This window comes from Xiphophorus couchianus, chromosome 21 (genome assembly GCF_001444195.1).
Source record: "Xiphophorus couchianus chromosome 21, X_couchianus-1.0, whole genome shotgun sequence".
Taxonomy (NCBI): Eukaryota; Metazoa; Chordata; class Actinopteri; order Cyprinodontiformes; family Poeciliidae; genus Xiphophorus; species Xiphophorus couchianus.
In genome coordinates, this window is record NC_040248.1 from 17,008,667 (window position 1) to 17,028,195 (window position 19,529).

Here is a 19,529-nt window from a genome sequence, read left to right on the forward strand (position 1 = left end):
ACCTCTCATAAGCCTGGATGTTTTTGTGCAGCTGTAACGTTGGGAGCGGTAGGGATGTCATCCTCAGAAACCTTTTCATCTAAAAGCGGTTTTCAATCTTGGTTTTGGAGAGTCTTTTGCCCTGGACACCGCTGTTATCAATTTTTCTCCTCTGACATCCACACAATCCTAAGTTTAATAGATTTGGAAAAAGATTCCGCTATACAAATCAGCATTTTGACCACATGGCATAAAGATATATAATCTTTATAATATGTATATATTTGTTGTTGTTGAGTTGTAAATGTCATTAGTAATTCTCTACTTTTTGCTGTTTTTTTTGTAAAATGTAGGTTTTTGTCTTTGTGTTATTGTATGCAGATTTATTTATTTTTTTGCACTTGTCTTCTTCATCTTTTCTGCCAGGTGCGCATGTCTAAGAAGATTTTGACCTTCGCAAAATGCAGAGTTTTCGTCTAATTGGGAAGCAATAACATAGAGAGATTTGCTTCTCAAACTGGACTGCCAAGCAAATAGCATCTCTGTGTGCCAACACTGGTTGCTGAATTTCAATTTAGCAAAATGAAAAAAAACAAAACATACTTTTAATTAAAGTCACTTCTAGGGCAAAGATCTACTGAGTCTCAAAACACCAATACAGTTTTGTGAACTCCATCCTGTTGCTTGTCTTAGTAAAAATGTTGCTCTCACACAACATTAGAGCGACAATTCTTCATATCCTGAGGATGGCAGGTGCTCTGAGAACAGTGGCTCCCATTATGAGGATAACATTCACCGGAACATGAGGAAACATTTAACTTTCTCTACTCGCGTATAATCCTGTCACGCTATTGTTTCTCTGTCTTTCGTTTCAATGGCACAAAATGACACAGAACCATAGGAAGTAATGCTCTGGGTCAGAATTATGCATTTAACGCTGGAGCACACACAGTTTTATCAACAGGCAAGCCAGGCGGACACTCATGAAATTGAATTCCCAGGCTGCCAGGTAATCATTATTTTGGCTTATCCTCAGAGCCATTTGATTTGTGAATGAAGCTAAGAGGGAGCAGAGTGTAAGAAATAAATTGCAAAGTGCAAAACTGCTACTGGGTAGAGTTTAATATTTGCAGATTGAGTTCAGTTGAACAGTTGAAGTTGAATGAAAACAGAAGTAGCGACGCATATTGCCTCTACAGTGAATGCGATGTGTTGAGCAGCGGTGTAATTTGCCAGTCATCCAGGATGTGGTAATTGTAAGTGCTCAGATAGGAAGAAAAAAAAAAAAAACTTGTCCCATTTTCTTGCTTCTTGAATAAATTGTTTTCCATTTCAGGCTTACAATATTAAACTTGTTGTCGTTTTATCTTTTATCTCGCCAGTCAAGTTAGCAAATCTAAAAGCACATTAAACTTGGAACTGAATTGGAAGAAATAAAGCCAGTTGAACATAAAGTCCTGGCATGTGCATAAAACATAATTTATGACGCTCCCCCATTATGTATGATGCATGTTTATTGGGCTGAACGGTGTAAATATCAGCAATAACCTGACAAGTCTAGGCTGAAAGTTCAGCACTCTTGACATATTATTTGTATGTCAGTCACATAGTTTTATGTACATACTTGTTTTGTTTTTTAAATTTCATTTTATGTGCTGAATGTATTTTATATTTAGGTCATATTTAAATTACAAGTAATTTCACACTTGTGTTATAAATGTTATATAACTAAAGGATATAGTTACATTTACTAATATCTAAGAGTTTCAATCAGAGTAGCTTCTGTACAACAAAAAAAAAATTCCCTTGAGGAATAAAGAAAGTTTATTTTGATTCTTTGCTCAATAATAATTAGATGAATTATTGAGATTAGGTTGGGGCCACTTCAAGCATTTGCCATGTCGAGGTGAGATAAATTACATGAATGAATATAAAGCTTGTGCGTCGGGAATTAAGTGATGTTAATATTTGGTCATTGCTGCAGTTTTTGAGATGCAGTGGTGGTAAAAAGACGTTTAAATCGCACCGTTCACGCAACAATGGTTTTTGTACCTGCAATAAATCTACAGCTGTCTGGATTAGCTAGAGAGCAAACTGCACATATCACGCTATCAGAAGCCTAGAGGATGATCTCGGAGCATTTTCACTTGAATTCAAAAGTCTTTGCATGTTTAAATTTGACAGCAGATGGGCGTATAATTTTAGGACGACATGAATCACTATCCCACCTGTCTATTCTGAGTTTGTCCCCCTTGGATTGATGCGCACTGAGCATGTATGTGAGGGCTACGCGGGCAACTCGGATCATGTCATGAGATATTGGAATATCAAACAACCACTGCTGAACTTCTCTTCTTGTATTTCTTCTCTGGAGGAGCAAAGGAGTGAAAATACTATATTGTTACTTGTGTTTAAATGACGTGTCAGGGAACGTCTCAGTCTTGACCCATGGAAGTAATTTTTCTGTGTTTTGTAATGCATTTATGTTGCTAATATTTGGTTTCATCAATAACTCCTCGCTGCTCTAGCCGGCATGCACCACTCTGATCATCTCCTCTTTGGATCTTGCCTTGGTAGTGAACCAGCCTCGGTCTGAGAGCGCTGGCGGATTTAAAACGTGTCAAAATGCTTAGAGAAAATCCTTCTGCGTAGATTCTTCAGACACGTACGATAAGATGGTATTCTTCCTCCATTCCATTGAGTTATTGCTTTGGAACGAGTGCAGAGCAGAAGACAGAAAATCGGATCAAAACACAAACACTGCACCTAAAAACATCCTTGCATGGTCAGATAAAGGTCTCTAAATTTAGTGCGGCCTCTTGGTCGGCGTCCTGCTGGGTGCCTTCCAACAGGAGCCGCCTCTTTGAAAGTTTCACAAAAAAGGGGAGATTTACCTTCAGGTGCTGAGTATTATTTAGCTTTGACCAGAGCTGTGGTGTGTAAAAGTTTGGATCGGAGAACTTTAAGTGATAAAAAAAAAAGACACAAACATGGAGAACGGAATTACAAGCGTGTAAATGGATGCATAAATACTGAAGAGGGACACTAACTACCACTAATGTTCAGTTTACAAAGCGCAGAGGAATTGTTCACAAACCCATCTAGGTAGTTTGCCTCCAACGAGTGACAAGTTAACCTTCACAGCTTCCACTGAAGACATGCTTGTTAATGATTAATGACAAGACGCGTCTCCTCTGCCATGCACTCGCTTTGCCCCCCGTATTGTGTTTGAACACACTAACAAGGGCTCAACTTCAACTAAAAAATATAATTAATCAGAGCGATACTGCAGATACAAGAAAATAGAAAACTCATTTTGTTTTTACGTTGAGTAAAGATTGGTAGATACATCTTTGTATCCGATATACATATTGAACCCTTTGGAATTTCTTCAAAAGGAACCATAACTGCAACAGGGATTGTTTAAAAGTGAATTGATTGAAAAAGAAAGCAATTGTGGTGGCATTTAAATGATTCATAGCCGATTGGGGAACAAGAAGGGCTTTCAACCAGATGATGTTGTTGTTGTTGCTAATCACAGAAAAAAAAACAGTCAAAGTATAAGAAAACAGAACAATGAGCAACCAAACCACAGTTAACAATGATAAGCAACAGACATTATTCAACAATAGACTTAAATTTATACTGTAGTGCATCTCCAAAGCTGGTCAGGAACAAAAGGTAGATTTAAAAAAAAAAATATCAGCTTAGTGTTGGAAATGATTCTGGACCTTTTTTCAAAAATAGAAGCCAAAAAGGAAAAGACGTCTTAAAACACATCCTATTTAAAATGCATTTGTCATCAAGCTTGCTAAAACAAAATGTCCAGGCAGTGCTGGAGCAAACATTTTGAGAAATATTTGCATTTAAAGCAAGTTGGAAGGTACAGACCTGTCCTTTTAATCTGTTGGAAGAATGTTGAACGTATCCACAAAGCTTATTGTGAGTAAATGACAGTGTCATCTGCATATAACTAAAACACTGTGTTTAAATGTTCTCTCGTGACTTATCTACTCATAAAGAAAATAATAATCTGAAGACTTGAATCTTGTAGGAATTCCCTATTGACCTGAAATAGGTTTAAAGTTAAGCCATCTATGCACATAAACACACTGTAACAATCTATGACTTGTGTTTTTGTGTCAGTAGATCACAGAGGAAGGCAAAATACAAAGTACTCTTTTCATTATGGAACATTTCACTGTGACTGTGAGCCGCTCTAATGAGAAACAAGTCCTGAAGGCAGCACGTTAACAGCATAACAGCTAACTAGCTTAATTGAAAGAACCAGCGTACTGCCTCAGTGCTTTACAATGTGTGACCTTTGCATAGTTGAAATTACACTCAGACTGAGTCCTTTAATTGTTGACATTTAACCAAACAAGCTAAGTTTTCCGCTGCTAAAAGCACCAAGTAGGCATTAATATTCAGCTGGGAAATGAGCCACAGGTTCGTCAAAAACAAACCTGACAAATGCTTGAATAAAGGTTAAGTGCACCACAAAAGTAAGATTTAAGTGTTGGAGGTGGAAGAGCTCAGAGGTTTTCTGAATAAATCCAAATGAGAACCTGACAGTGTTTTCTATTGCTTTATCCTTCTTACAGTTAATACTTGGATGATGAGTGGGACATCAGGTGAGCACATCTATCCATCAATCCAATCACGCACCCAGCCACCCATCGATCAGCGCTTCACCTTGTTCTTATTTCTTGACAGCCTCTGACACTTTCAACTTAGAGCCCACCATTACCTGGCAGAGGAGGCTCTGCAACGAGTCCCGTCTCCGGTGGGAGGTGGAGGTCTGCGGAGAAGACTTCAAGCGGGACATGGCTCACGTAGACCCGCAGCAATGGTGCAACCTCACACACTTCATGAGGTAAAACAGGATTTGAAGATAGATTGTGGGACGTTCATGTCATCATCCGACACTATAAGTGAAAGTGTCAGATGACACTTTCACTTTCACAATCAGTAATTGCTAAGTAATTCACACCTCACAGTTGATGGATTAAGTAAGGAAGGGGAATGCACTAAAAATTCTGCTACCATAAACACTTTGTTTTTTGAGCCATTTTACCCAAAAGGAGGAGATACGCAGCTGACATTAGATAATCTCTTTATTATTAAGGGGTTCCTTCTTTTTAGGTTTGAATTACAGCAATGAGTACAGCCTCTGGACCAGAGGAAACATTGAAAACATGAAGGACAATCGGCCCTCAGAACCAGGACCTCTGGTGTAAAGCTTCAACTTGCCATCATTGTTTTGCCCTGGTCTCACATTGTGCTCTGTTGCCATCTCATTATGAAGTAAACAAGGCTCAGCAACCTTCCACGTGACGTAAAAGGACAGAAAAAAACATCAGTCCTTCATAGTAGCTCACCAATTCCTCTTTAATGCTAACAGAGCTGCTGTAGGTCCTCTCAGATCTAGCGTGAACACTCTGGCAGGTCTTCAGCTCCCTACACTGGGTAGCAATACAGTTAAACTAGCATGATGCAGCACTAAGGTTTTCTCTGTGCCGAAGTAGCTCTACTTTGGAATAACTTCTCATTGGCCCATATACTCACATTCACCTTTGATGACCCCCCCCCCATACCTCCCTTTTTTTGTTGCTGTTTTTTCATGTTTTCTTGCATGCAGGCACTTGATGGTGGTCTCAGTTTATTTATGCACCAATACAAATATCTGTACTACACAATTATTTTTTCGTATTTAATCTGCACTGCGTGTCATGCTGGATTACTTTGTTCCTCTGGATTCTCTGTTTGCAAACTTAGCAAGGCCGTACATCTTGCACTTTTTAAAGAGTTAATAACATGGGCCATGCAAAGTTCGTCTTTGCTGATGAATAATGAACTAAACATAACATCTGGGTTGAGTATATCAACCCAGATGACACTTGTTGTTTACTGTAGATGTAGAGGAAAAACTCCAGATTTTGAGTTATCATTTGTATCTGTTTGTGCATAATGCCTGAATAATAGCGTTTTTGGCTAACTACACTGATGTTTGTTTAATGTTGAAGCACTTTTTTTCTACTGTTGAAAAAAGATTATTTAGCATTGATTTAGTTTTACTTGGGAATACCTAATGCTTTAAAGCAACAAGGAATAGATTGTACAAATGTGGTTTTATTTCTTAAGGAAAACCTAAGACTTGCATTTAAATTTTATGCCAAGAGGAGAAAGGGTTTCCTCACTGCTTTTGACAGAATACATCAAAAAGTTTTGGATAGATTTTCTTCTGGAAATTGTGGGGCATCATTCAAGGGTTCCCAACTACTGCTCTAGTCTTGGCATCATTTTTAAACTACAACCTCAAAGTAGACACACATAACGCCATACAACAGACAAATTAAGGGTAAGACTCATGAGCAACATCAGACTATGCTATAGTTTTGAATATATTTAGGTTTGCTGTTCCTCCAAGTCTGTGGTTATGATCTTCAACATGTCTAAGGTTGCCAGACGCAGCCTTGGACATGCGGTGAAGATCTCTGTCTCCTGGGAGAAGCTGATATTCCCTCACATTGAAAGAAGACAGCTGAGGTTGTTCAGGCTTCTGATCGGGATGCCTTCTAGGCCTCCAAGGCAAACGTGCCTGGAAAATCTCCCTTTGGATGTTTTCCAGGCACGTCCCACTAGAAGGACTCCAAAATCTTGCTGGATGGACTGTATACCCCTTCTGGTCTGATAACTCCTTGGAATTTCCCTGAATGAGCTGGAGAACATCGTTTGGGAGAGAGAGATGTCTGTGTTTCCGACTGGGCCCATGTGATAATAGCATTCAGATCTGCTTAGTGAAAGAGCATGGCCTGCATCCACAGTCAGCAGCTCAAGGAGCTTGATCAAGCCTGCTCCGATCTCCAAGAGGTTAAAATTGACTAAAGTCAGCAATTCGGAACGGTTGGAGTCGTTGAACAAATCTGGATAAACCTGCCCACTGAAAGTAAAGGCTTTACTAAATCTTTGCTCGGACCGTATCCAGAATCTTTGATGGAGCTATTCCATCTCAGCAGTCGCTTGTCAAGAGAGACAAAGTAAAAAATGATTCCAACCAGATTATGCTTTTATCCATCATTCTAGTTTCTTAAGGACAAGGTATATAACCCCAAGAGAAGGACGGATTTGTGTATTGGTGTTTGTGAACAGGTAAATACGTCTGTAGTGTAAGGCTCTTTGAGCGCTCTGCATGCCCAAAAAGTCTTTTTGAATTTCGCTTCTTTTCAAATTTTTCAACACGCGATCCTCCTGCTACCCTCCTTTTCTTGCATTTTGAATCTTTTCAAGTTGCTTTGCTTTTTATGCTAATAAAACCGTTTGGGACATTTCTTCTGGAAGAATTTATCATTGCAGTTTATTTTGTGACTAGCATTTGTCCCTATGTCATTTTACCTGCTCTGGATGTTTAAGAGGTCACTTTCAGAGGTCACTTTACCATATGCTAATGCAGACATTGAGGGAGAAAGCCAAAGTCTTCTACATGTTAGTTCCCTTTAAATGCCTCATGCATTATGCATAGTCATGCACTCATTTCGTCACAGGTAGCAGACAATTAAATTAAGACAGACATAATCACTTGAGTTTCAATTGCTTTACAAAGCATTTATTGTTGTCTAACCTAATTTCTTATATTCCTGGAATAAATTAGATAGAGTTACATATTTCGGCCTCCTTTGTGTTCCTGAAAAGATGTCAGTGCAACACTGTCTGTGTGACTGGATTCCTAAAATTTAATCTTATGTCTTATTATCCCAAATTAAGTTCTTGTATTTGTCTTTTTCTAATGACAAATACAACAATGACCATATCACCTCCTTCCGTGTGTTTGCTGTGTCAGATTGTGACAAACGGCTTTCTCATCATGCAACCCATCATTTCGGGCGTAAGGTCGTGTTTTGTAAGTTTGCAGTTGTGCTATTCCATTTCCGGATGGTGGAGTAAACCATGCTCTGTTAGTTGTTGGACTCGGGGATGTTGTTTTGTAACCTCATACTTCTTTGACCTTCTCCACAGCTTCCTTCCTGACTTGCCTGTTGTGTTCCTCGTACTTACTGGGTTTTTTCCACAGAACAACTGGGTTTATACTGTGGTTAAATTGGACACATGTGGACTCTATTTAGTAATTAGGAGAATTGTTGAATACAAATTCACATCACAGTGCTCGGTACCATTTGCAAAAACACTTGAAAGTTTTTATTTTTTCCTTTCTCCCACTTTACAGTTATGCACTGCTCGGTGTAAGTAATAGTTGTAGAATTCTGTGGTTGCAAATCAAATGTGAAAATGTTTAAAATGCATAAATAGTTTCACAAGGCACTGTACACGGGAGCAAATACTTCTTCACAGCACTTTATTATCATTCCTCTTTCGAGAACTTAGTCGCATCCCTCAAGTAGCTGACATTCCTGCATTGTGGCATTTTCTGAGAAATTTTGACCGATCAGGAGACTAACCCCTGTGGACTTCCTGCAGCTGGTAAGACATGTGTGTGTGTGTGTGTGTGTGTGTGTGTGTGTGTGTGTGTGTGTGTGTGAACAGTGGGAGGTATGTTTCCCAAAACTGGATCTGTTTTTCATGATCCGTGGCCACCTATTTGCATCTATTTTTATCCAGCTTTTAAACTTAATTCCTCCCTTTCACCTCTTGGCTCTCATACTTTTGTCTAAACTCCAAACTCAGAGCCAGAAGCTAAGCCGGTGTGCTACGAGACCGGGTTTATTGCACAATAGCACATGCACTGAAGTCTAAATGATCATCTCCATTTGTGGGGAGTAAATTCTCAAAAAAAATCCCCCAAACATTCACCACATTCCCCCATGGGATTGTCCAGTATTTTGCAATCCCATTGATTTTAAGAATTAATGTTTTATTTAAATTTGTGGAAGAGTAAAACATAAGTCAGAGGTAGGTATCCTCAGACCGAGGCCTCTAGTTGTGTAAGCAAAATATACTGAAAATGAGGCTGAATGATAGGTATGTGATATCTTTGGTAATAATTAAGCTATAATTAAGCATGTTTATTATCTGTAAACAGATGTTCCATATGACATTTGACAAAATTACTGATTGGGCTTTTGTCAGCATGAAGTTCTCATGGTATGATAACTGAGTAGAAATCACACAATTTTATGATCAAACCAGAATCTATAATAATATAACCTACTGACTTTCACAGTCGAAATAAGATTTTTTTGACTGTTAGTTTGATCCTGGAGCAAACGTTAAGAAAAAAAAGTAACATTTTGTTGTGATTTTTTAAGTAAAAGTACAGAACAAGTTAACCTATACCTTATTATTCTGCTTTCTATTAACATAATGTTGAATGGGACACGTGCTGCAAATTAGCTTGTGCTTTAAGCACTTTGATGCAAACATGGGACTGCTGTTCTGTTCAGTTTGTCTATGTTGATATGTCTATCCCTATGAAAATAAAATAAAATTTAGCAAATTAAGCTAGCTGGTGTTAGTTATTAAAGGTGAATATGAAATTGCATTACTGTAATTATACTGATGAGTAGCACTTCTTTAATCTTCATGGTTTTCAAAACAGATGCATTTGTCTTTATTGTGTGTGTCCACCAGAAGGTTCTGACATTTATATTTGAAAAAGATTTTCAGTTTGATTAAAGATGATCAAACATTGTTTGGTTATTGTTTAAATTCAATATCAAGGTAACAGTGAATGTGCAAGACATGAAGCTATGAAAATAAACATTCTATCATCAAAAGTATTGGGTCGAATGCCGTTACACATGCATGAATATAAGTGACATCCCATTCATCATCGATGGCAAATGCTCAGAATATTCATGATATCAACTTTTCCCTTTGCAGCTAATAATGTTTCAAGCCTTCTAATGTTTAGTAGTGTGCTTATGGGAACTGTTGACCACTTTTCCAGAAGTGGATTTGTGAGGTCAGACACTGATGTTGGATGAGAAGTACTAGCTCACGGTCTCCAGGACAAAAGTTCAGGATTTCCCATATCAAACTCTTTTATTCGTCTTTTTCTTATTGATCGTCAAGCTTTTCTTGCAACTTGGAAGCACGAAAATGTCCAAGATGTTCTGTTAGACTGAAACATTAAGCTCAAACTTTACTCTTGACTGTGAGTTAGCCGTTGTTCTTGCAATTTCTGGACAAAGAAATTCCTTTCTTTGTTGCTTCACTTTAAAGGACACATCTTCACGTCGTCACTGTTATGCATTTCTTGCATATTCGTTTCCGGACTGTTAGTGGAAACCAGAGAAAACCAACCGAACCAGCTGGGATTTGAACCCATGACTCATGACTTTTGCTCCCACTTTATTGACATGCATGTGCCTGCTTTGCCAGGACTTTTACATTTTTAGCCCCGTAGGAGTTAAAAGGAAGGGAGCAGTGGAAGGAGAAGATGGAGGCAGAGAGGGATGTGGAGGGATGGGGCTTGGAGAGCAGAGAGTGTCATGTCTAAATAAGCTCTGACCCTGTTTTACAGAGCGGCAATCACTGATAACTAACCGCTGATTCTGTTGTTTAAAATTGGGGCACCGAATCTACGCCACCGGATAGACCACTGGCAAAGTGTGCATGGTTGTTTTTGCTTCATTCATTTTCTTCAGATTGACTTCGCTTCCACCTTTCAGCAGTGGAAGCATGAGCCTTAATGATGAGCACGTAGCTCGACTCTTCAACACAGATGAACTGTTGGCAGTGCAGGTGGGAACCGACACTGCTCCGAAGTCAATACAACTTTTTAAAGTTGTTGTTGGGTCTAAAAAACAGAGCGAGTATCTGAACAACAAATTGATAATCCTGCTTTGTTTCCACTTGTATAAGCTAAAAAAAAAAAGAACCAGATATTTTTGAGTAAAATGAAATAATACATTCATATGACACAACTATAGAAGAGAAGACTGTGACTTCTCTTTACTTCTTCTGAAATAAACACACTAACCTCTTATTTTAGGTGCGCCTTGCTAGTTCGGAGTAGTTTAAAGTCGCATTGATCCTCTGAATTGCTCTTTCAGATCCTCAATGTGAACTTTAGCAAGTTTTCTTCAGGCCTAAATGCATTTTATTGATCCTCTCCGATCGGCTGATCCACTATTTAGATTAACGTACAATTGAACTAGTATGCCTTTTAAAATGTTGGGTCCTATTTTTAAATAATATGAAGCAGAAAATGGACTATTGATTTGAACTTTCAACACGACAAATAGAGCAGAAACCCCTCTGTGCCTCGGCCTCAAGGACTATCATTATTCAAAGGTAAGTCATTTCTTCCTCTAGCATTTTTTTTTCTCGGTTCCCCCGGAGGGAAACTGTACACTGAAGAGCTTTGAAAGATGTAACCTCACTACAAAAAATGTAGCCTGTTCTCAGCAAGACACAAGGGAGACACAGGATTTTACGGTTTGTTTCTAGTAAGTGTTATTAGTCCGAAGTGTACTTTGGACTACCGGAAAGAAAATCTTAGTTGTCCTAACAACCAAATTGGAAAACAGACCTTTGCTGTGAGTCTTTGGAACAACATAGGTTGCCTTCGTGAATTAGGACCACAACACGGCATTCAAAATCTGCCAGAACGTGAATGGTCTCTGCAGAGTTTCTATAAGCGTGGCCTGTGCCCACCGGTGTAGATTTGTCAACACTGACTTAGGAAAACAGCTCGTCTTCATGCCGACCGAACCACGTCTCTACAGGGCTGGCGGCGAGCCAGGCATTTTATTGTGTTGCATTTGGCACAACAACTGGTGTCCACATGTCATCCTGCACGCAACAATTAGGTTCCCTGCACTTAAGACTCGTCGCACACTGTACTCCTCACGGAAACGCGCTCCCAGCTGGGGGAGAAGCATGCACAGCTGTAGATCGTGCATATAGGCCGGTTGCTGGGAGACGGAAGGTAATAGTTTTCCATGCTGCTGTCTAAGCGCAAAATATATTTGTCAAGCTGGAGTCTGGAAAAAAAAAGTGCGAGGAGCAGCTCATAAGGAATATAATATCATTTTGGAAATATAGTTTAGCAGCGTGACTAAAGAATAATCTAATTAAGGACTCTGAGCCTCGGAGAGTGTGATCAGCTCAGGATAGTCGGACGAGAAGACACAGCGTCGTCCCACTTTTGTATGTAAATGTGCAGGGAAATGGAGGAAAGCGCTGCTCGCAGTAAACCTGTGTGGGACAGTTGATGAAAAATACCGAAGCGGTGAAGCTGAAACTGATTGTGAAGAGTCAGAAACCACTCAAAGGTCGTAAAGAAACATCCCTGGGCAGAAGTTACATATATAGTTCAGCATTGATGACATGTAAACAATCATGGAGGTCCTGCAGAGTTTAGGGGCATCTTTAGCATTTCAGAAATTATTGATTTATTTGAAACCACTAAGGACTTGTATGATTCCAAACCTCTATGTTGTTTGCCAACTTGGTCAATCCCTATATGTTTTTAATTTTTTTAGCTTAATTACTTTTTTACCCATTTATATCAAAGTATAAATATAAATACAAGCGAGTACAGCATACAAACGCATTTGATTTTGTATCCTGGTGTACGTCTAACCTGCATAGCCTGTCTAAATCAGTTGTTTTCTCCTCCCAGCTGACTATTGCATGGCGTTCTGAATGTGTTGCATAATAATACATTTGGGGAATAACTTTTAAAGTCAGTGGATCCCGACTGTGTGGCATGCTGCTGCAATTTGCAGCATCTGAAACCTCGATGTGTTTTTCTGTCTTGTCTTTTCAGCTTCATCTGCCAGTCAAACACACACCAAGTCTCTAAGCGTGTGACCAGTGGTACAAATGGCATCAGTTAATGTAATTAAACCGGCTGAACATGACAGATTAGGCATCTAAATCTAAATCTAAATAGCCACTTCCATCTCCAGAATGGCAGCTTCTAGTTTTACTACTGATGACTTCATGCAAACATAAACTTGTTATATTACGTCAAAGGGATTAAGGCTTATCTGATACAGTTGAAACAGTGGCCGCAGTTTGACGTTGGAGCCTAATTTATAGGTCATCTAGAGGACAGCAGTCTAAATGTATTAGTTCATATGATTACTCCTTGGCTTCAGGGTTATGGCTCATGTTTTCTATTAGTGTTGTTATTTACAAACCGGGAGAGCGCCTATAAAATGAGAGGCAGCTTTACGTAACGGTCCAGATGTTACCTGTGTAAGTCAGGCATGGATTCCACATGTTTTATTCAACAGTGCAGTCCCTTTGCGGGATTCAGTGGGGCTTTTTTTTTTTTTTTTTTGCCTCTGAGACGCCACGCCGGCGACCCTCAACACCTGACACACTCTGCTCTGGGGGCTTAAAGGGGCATAAAGGGCTTACTCAGGACTAAAAACGACTCACAACCCAAAAAGGAATAGCACTACTTTACTTCTGAGAGTGGAAAAAAAAATAAAGATTTGTCGACAATATTTAACATACCTTTTCAATTGTTGCTCACGTAGCTGCAGATGCGTCGCCTGCATTGCCGTCAATAAGGCTGAGTCTATGTTGAAGCTGAAATGTTGCATGTGTTCGAGAGGAGAAGAGTCGATAAAGACGTGACGTGAGCAGCAGCTGAAGCGATTTACACTGCTGGGAACTCATCAGTAAGGAAAGTAGTCATTGGGTACCCAAAAGTCACAAAATGACATCATTTCCTGCTAGAGAGGAAAAAGAAAAGTGTTTTAACACCTTAACAATTCCTATGAAATAGATGAACGCCGAGACTTTTTAAAAAAAAGTAGAACAGAGTGTCAATCAACATAACTGTAATGCATGACTTTCTGTTTTTTTTTAATTTAATATAAATGTGAACATTAAGCACTTACATAGAGTCACATATTCTTCATATTAATATTTATAAGTCAGGAAATGGCTCAACCTCAACCTGTATCTACAGTGGGAGCAATAATTAAAAATAAAAAGTATAAGACAACTGGAACTGTGACAGACGGGGCTGAATGACGTTCCAAGTTTATCCTTCCTCCACACACAGTGAGAAGGATATTAAAGGAGGTCAGGATAAATAATGAAAATAAATAAGTTTAAAAAAAAAATCCACAAGATCTCTTTTAATTTAACATCTTTACTGGGGCTGTCTGCTGCATATTAATAAGACAATGTTTAAAATAAAGGCCAACATGTTTTACTACATGTATATAGTTTTCACATTTTTATAGAAGCTGTTGCAAGTTGGTTAAAATAATGTGCTTTTTTTCCCCCACAGTACAACAATGAGTCAATTTGCATTACATGGTATATTTTACTTGTTTTTTGCATTATTATTCTTTGTGGAGCTTCTTCTCAACATTATTAATTCACGCTTCTTTGACTGTCGTTGCAGATTAATTTGTGCTAAGCTTATCTGGATGGTCCGACCAGAGATTAATATATTTTTTGTGGGCTTCAGGTTATTATTTGGTATAGAGCTTAAACAACTTTCACCGTATGAATGTAAATTCTAAAACAACAAGCTGTTTGATCTGCCAAGAGTTTCCATAAATATTTAATATTTGTATCGCTGGCAGGGATTTTTGCTTTCTAATTCTGCCTTTAGCTTGCCAGTTCAGTTATTCACTCATACAGTGAATGGTGCATAAAATGATGGAAAACCTTCACAAACAAGAAGTGGGGAAAAAAACGTGAGCTGCATATATATATATGTCCAGCCTCCTTTACTCTGATACCACCAAATACACGAGAGCAGCTGGTGTCAAACAAAACACGATAATGCCACTATCACGAATCTGAAAATGCAAAAATGGTTAAAATAATGTCCCTCGTATCACTTAGATTTATTAGTGTGCAATATTTATTGAATTGCACTGTTGCAATAATTACCAGCGTTGTTTGTTTAGCTGCACAGAAACAAAATTAGTCTCGGACAGAGAGAGAGAGACACAGCTCAAAGAAGCATTTCATCCCTAAAACACCAAACTTCCTTTTTTATCTTTTCTATGACTCCTTTATGTGACGGCTCACGGATGTCAGAGTTTTATAAATGTCTCAGAACCTCTGGCTTTGAGCTGATCCAAGTGATGGAGACCAGGCGTTTTATCCCGAGGTCCTAAACTGCAGCTTGGGTCTTTAACGGAGAAAACATCAGCTCCTTGATGCTCTGAGAAGAAAAAAGCTGGAATTCGGGGATAAAGAATTCAAACCGGAGAAGAAGAAGAAGAAGAAGAAGGATTGGGTCTGGCTGGGTGTAATTTATCAGAGTTGAGCTCTGAGCTTGACAGGCTTCAGGGCACCTGTGATTAACGCCGCAGAAAAGAAGGCTAGTGGTCCAAAAAAATAAAGAAAGGGAGTAAATACCAACATATCCCTGGTCACAAAGATGGATTACGTACTAAATCCCAGAGGCTGAGGTTAGTTCTAGCCAAACAAAAGTGAGATTTAAAGGCCAGTTTGACAATTTTAAGCCTGCATAAACTCACCCTTATTCTGCAACTGTGTGTTTTTTGAGAGGCTTTGCTTTAATCGTCTTTTTTTTCTCGCCGTCTCCACAGCGAGTATCACCTCTTCACGCTCTGCACAGAGACGAAGGCCCACAACGTCGACTGCTACTGGCCCAACCCGCTGGTAGAGAGCTACATCATCCGCATACACAAGCACCTTTTCTCCAACTGCACCATAGAGGAGGTGATATGGATGGACCCCCCGGACGACACGCTCACCGTCCTCATCCTCATACCGGTTTTCCTCACCTTGGCCATGATTGCTCTGGTGGTCTGGTGCAGCAAAAGGAGCGATCTCCTGGCATAGGACATGAGAACACAAGATGGAGAGGAAAAACTCAAACTAAGGACCAAATCTCTTCAATTTGTAAAATATATTTTTGGGCGGTATTAAATGGTCCATTAATAGCACAGTAAACTAACTTAATCTCTTGTTACCAGGGGTGATGAAAAGCTTGTATGTATTAAATTGTAGATCTTGTCCCCTCTGAGGCATTGTACTGTGTACCAATGGCTCGTGTGTTCCTCTGTACAGTTGCTCGCTCTTTTGTTCAAGTGAAAGGAGTGGAGGGTATATTCCAAATTAATCCCTAATCTAGCATTTCATTCATAAGAAATTTGACATTAAGTGTTCATTTATTTTTACTCATCCTTGTTCAACATACATGCATATTTTCTGTTAATGCATGTTCAAGTTCATTCGGTGGAGTTATTTTTCCGGCGTTGACTTCAGTGTTCTGAAAAGATAAAGGTGTTAAACCAGATTGTGTGAAATTGGGATGAGAGGCAAGAATTTGAATTTCTAACCTGTATAGAAATTTAGCAAGTGTCCAATGTGAAAATACTGATTTAAGTCAATTGAGACTTGGACGTCTCCAGCTGTGGCGATTTGAATTGAGGCAAAAAAAGTATTTAGACTTCAATTGGACTTTCCCTCAAAGACTTGAGATCTGACTTGGATTTGGAGCAAAAGTCTCAGACTTGTCCCTAAAATAGTTCACTTGGTCTTAGGACAAAAGATTTGAGAACTGAAATGAACTTGCCTTCAGAGACTCAATAAATGTTATTTTTAGAGTAATAATCTTTAGGCTCATCTCTAGAAGACTTGAGCCTTGACTTGGATTTGGAAGAAATATGACTTGTAGACGCCTGTGGAAGAAATCAGAGCACATGTAATTTTACACATTTGACGTTCACTCGCCCTTGTTACTTGTTGAACTTTTCTACAAATTCGACCGCACTTCAGATTTGATCAAGATTAGACGAAAAATATTTTTGACTCCATGCATTTGGTATCTCCTCACTAATGCTTAACAAGATTGAATAAAACAAACAATCTTGTCTGAAGGAGTAGTAAAACGACGTTGTCTTAAAGTCACTACTGTTCTCACTTAAAGTGAACAAACAAGATCAGATTTAAGCTTTAGAGATAATTTTTCTTTTCCTTTTATTTCTTTTTTTTTTTTTTTTTTTACCATATGTGACTATTAAGCTAGCTGTTTCTGTGTGTCTTCTGTCTTTATGCTAACCCAACCAGTTTCCTTGAGGCTTTCGACATTGGGACTTTAAATAATCGAACTCCTCTGAGGTGATGTGGGTTGTCTTGATCGACCCTCACTGGGTTGATTTGCCCAGGAAGGCAATTCAGTTCTACATTCTTGAAATCTCTTGGATGCAGACTTTTGACCCCGGAGATTCCTGCCGGAGCACTGCATCGCCGCTGAACGCCAAAGCATCCACCGCGCCAGTGACCGACCTCTCCACCGATGGGACATCTTAGTCGCAGAGGACGCTGTATTTAAATATTCTATCGTCGCACTGTATGATGCGACGATAGATGCCTGGAAGGAAGCCGAAGTTGGGATTTATACTGTTTCAAGGAATGTGATATTTAGCCTTGCTAAATGACTGAATGGATCTTCACCACTGGAAAGAGTAAATGTCACAAAGACAAGGGAAACACTTCGATTTATATGTTTTGAGACTTGAATTTTCAGTTGGACTGATCCCCAAAAAGTCTGTTTTTGAATCAGTATAACTTATAAGATCTTGCCGTTGAAATACTAGTACTGACAAAGATGAGTTATCAATAGAGGCCAAAATCTGTCTGTGCTGTCTACTGTATCTTTATTGCTTTTCCACTGTTACTCAGACAAGAGATGCACACTGTCGGTTTAGCACAAGAACAGCCAACTATTCATTTGACTCCCTGAGCTTTTTCAGACCCAAATAACTCTTAAATGAAGTCATCCATGACTCTTGCGCCATCATTTTTGGATATCTTGGTAGTTCAAGTGTTATGAAAAACATCCAGAGTAGAGTGCTTTGATTTAATGTCCAAAATGAACTTAAAAAAAAAATCTTATCCACTCTACTACAAAGCCAAGCTAACCATGTTCCAGTAGGATTAGCTCATTGCTAGCTTAGATTAGCAAAAGATAAATCACACTGAATTTGGTCTCACAAACTAAACAGAGTTTGAGCAAAGGTATGTTTTTAGCTGCAGATTTTTATGAATCATAAATCGTCCGTAAGTGCAAATATAACCTATTTTTATTACTAAGGGAGCCATGTGGGATTTTGACTTAGATGTATCTCGCCTTTTAAACTGGGAATCCAACATTTATGTGTATTTTTGTGTTACTAAGAGTTTATAAATGCACACTTCTAATTTTAAGTGAAATGTAGCATAAGCTAGGCACTTTTCTTTATGTTGCATCAAAGAAGGATCACTCTCCTTTAGTAAGTTCAGCTTCTGGAGCCTTGAACAGACACCATTTATACTTGTTTGAAACCATCGAGCATTTTCAACACTAAATTGTACACTGGATATGCAGGCTTGGCATAACTAAAAGCAGAAAGTCAGCTGGTTTGTCATAAACTTTTGATAGGACACGATGAATCGGGCAAAGACATTTAGCTACTGATCAGACAAACACAGAAAGAAACCTCTGTCTCATAGTCGCTGTTCAAATCCACACAATTATTTTGCAAAGGATTCAATTTTCCGCTTGGTTTATGCTCAGAAACACTATCAAACTTTTTTTTAAAATTATCTTTCCAAAGTATAAAATTGATTTTAAGAATCTCAATTTCTGACGTTATGCGTGAACCTAATATCTGGAGATGATTAATATGTATATATTACTGTCTTTCATAGAAACACACAACAGTGAAGCCTCTTTCAATTGTTCTTAAGCCTAAGTCTGTTTTTGTCATGCTCTAATTTTTCTTCTTGAATTTTGATGCCGTTAGTTATGACAGGGTAGAAGACCTTTTCAAAACCCAAGGAAACAAAACTATTTCAAAGACCATGATAATGTTGTAGCATTACCCATAATTTCTCCATTCAAACACATTTTCGGAATATTTCACGAATGTTTAAGTGGAAAGTCCCCAAAAGAGGGATCAGACAAGGAAGATTATGAAATAAAGTATATATCTCGCTGTAGATGTTGCCTGTAATAAGATAACATTTTCTAACTCAATTCTTGAGGTGTGATATTATCTATTTATATCTTATATACACTTAATGTTTGTTAATGCTTTTAAAATGTGCTTTTGGTGACCTTTTCTTTTTCACAAGTTTTTACACAATGCGTGAAATCTGCTTACTGATTTGCCTTTGACCAGCTTTGCATGAAACCCTTTGAGTGGGAAGATAGTGTCCAGGGTACAGTAGTGTGTTAGAGCCACAGTCGGAAAAGAGAAACGGGCGGAGGACGGATAGAGAAGGGGTGAAAAAAAAATAACTCCCTTGAAATGTTGTCTTTTCTAAATAAATAATAAAGAAAGTCACGTTGTGATGCGTCTCATTTGATTTGGCAGTTTATTTGTTTTCAGACCGACATTAAGTCACGTGCTTTTTTTAAAATCTTACATCCTGATTAATGTTGAACTAAATAAGTCTCAAACTTTCTACCAGTACAAATAATTTACACTTTCTTTGCTTTCAGCCAAAGATCTTTCATGAGATAATCATATTACAAGATGTGTTTGTGTCGGGTCAGGAAACGGCAGCTAACATCTCTGCAGACCCCACACAGCCTGGACACAGACCGGTTAGAACTTTACCTTCAGGCTGGTGCTGCAGAGCGCTGT

At 38.7% G+C, this 19,529-nt stretch overlaps 1 protein-coding gene across 1 annotated transcript in view; it reads left to right on the forward strand.

Annotated features, from left to right (window-relative positions):
• The window catches only part of LOC114136556 (receptor activity-modifying protein 3), a 39,944-nt gene extending 20,721 nt beyond the window's left edge, over positions 1–19,223 (forward strand). Inside the window, exons 2-4 of the mRNA XM_028004608.1 lie at positions 4,584–4,613; positions 4,696–4,855; positions 15,480–19,223. Coding sequence (XP_027860409.1) covers positions 4,584–4,613; positions 4,696–4,855; positions 15,480–15,735 — 446 coding nt within the window. The 3' untranslated portion in view covers positions 15,736–19,223. The remainder of the gene's footprint in view (positions 1–4,583; positions 4,614–4,695; positions 4,856–15,479) is intronic.
• Positions 19,224–19,529: the final 306 nt, after the last annotated feature.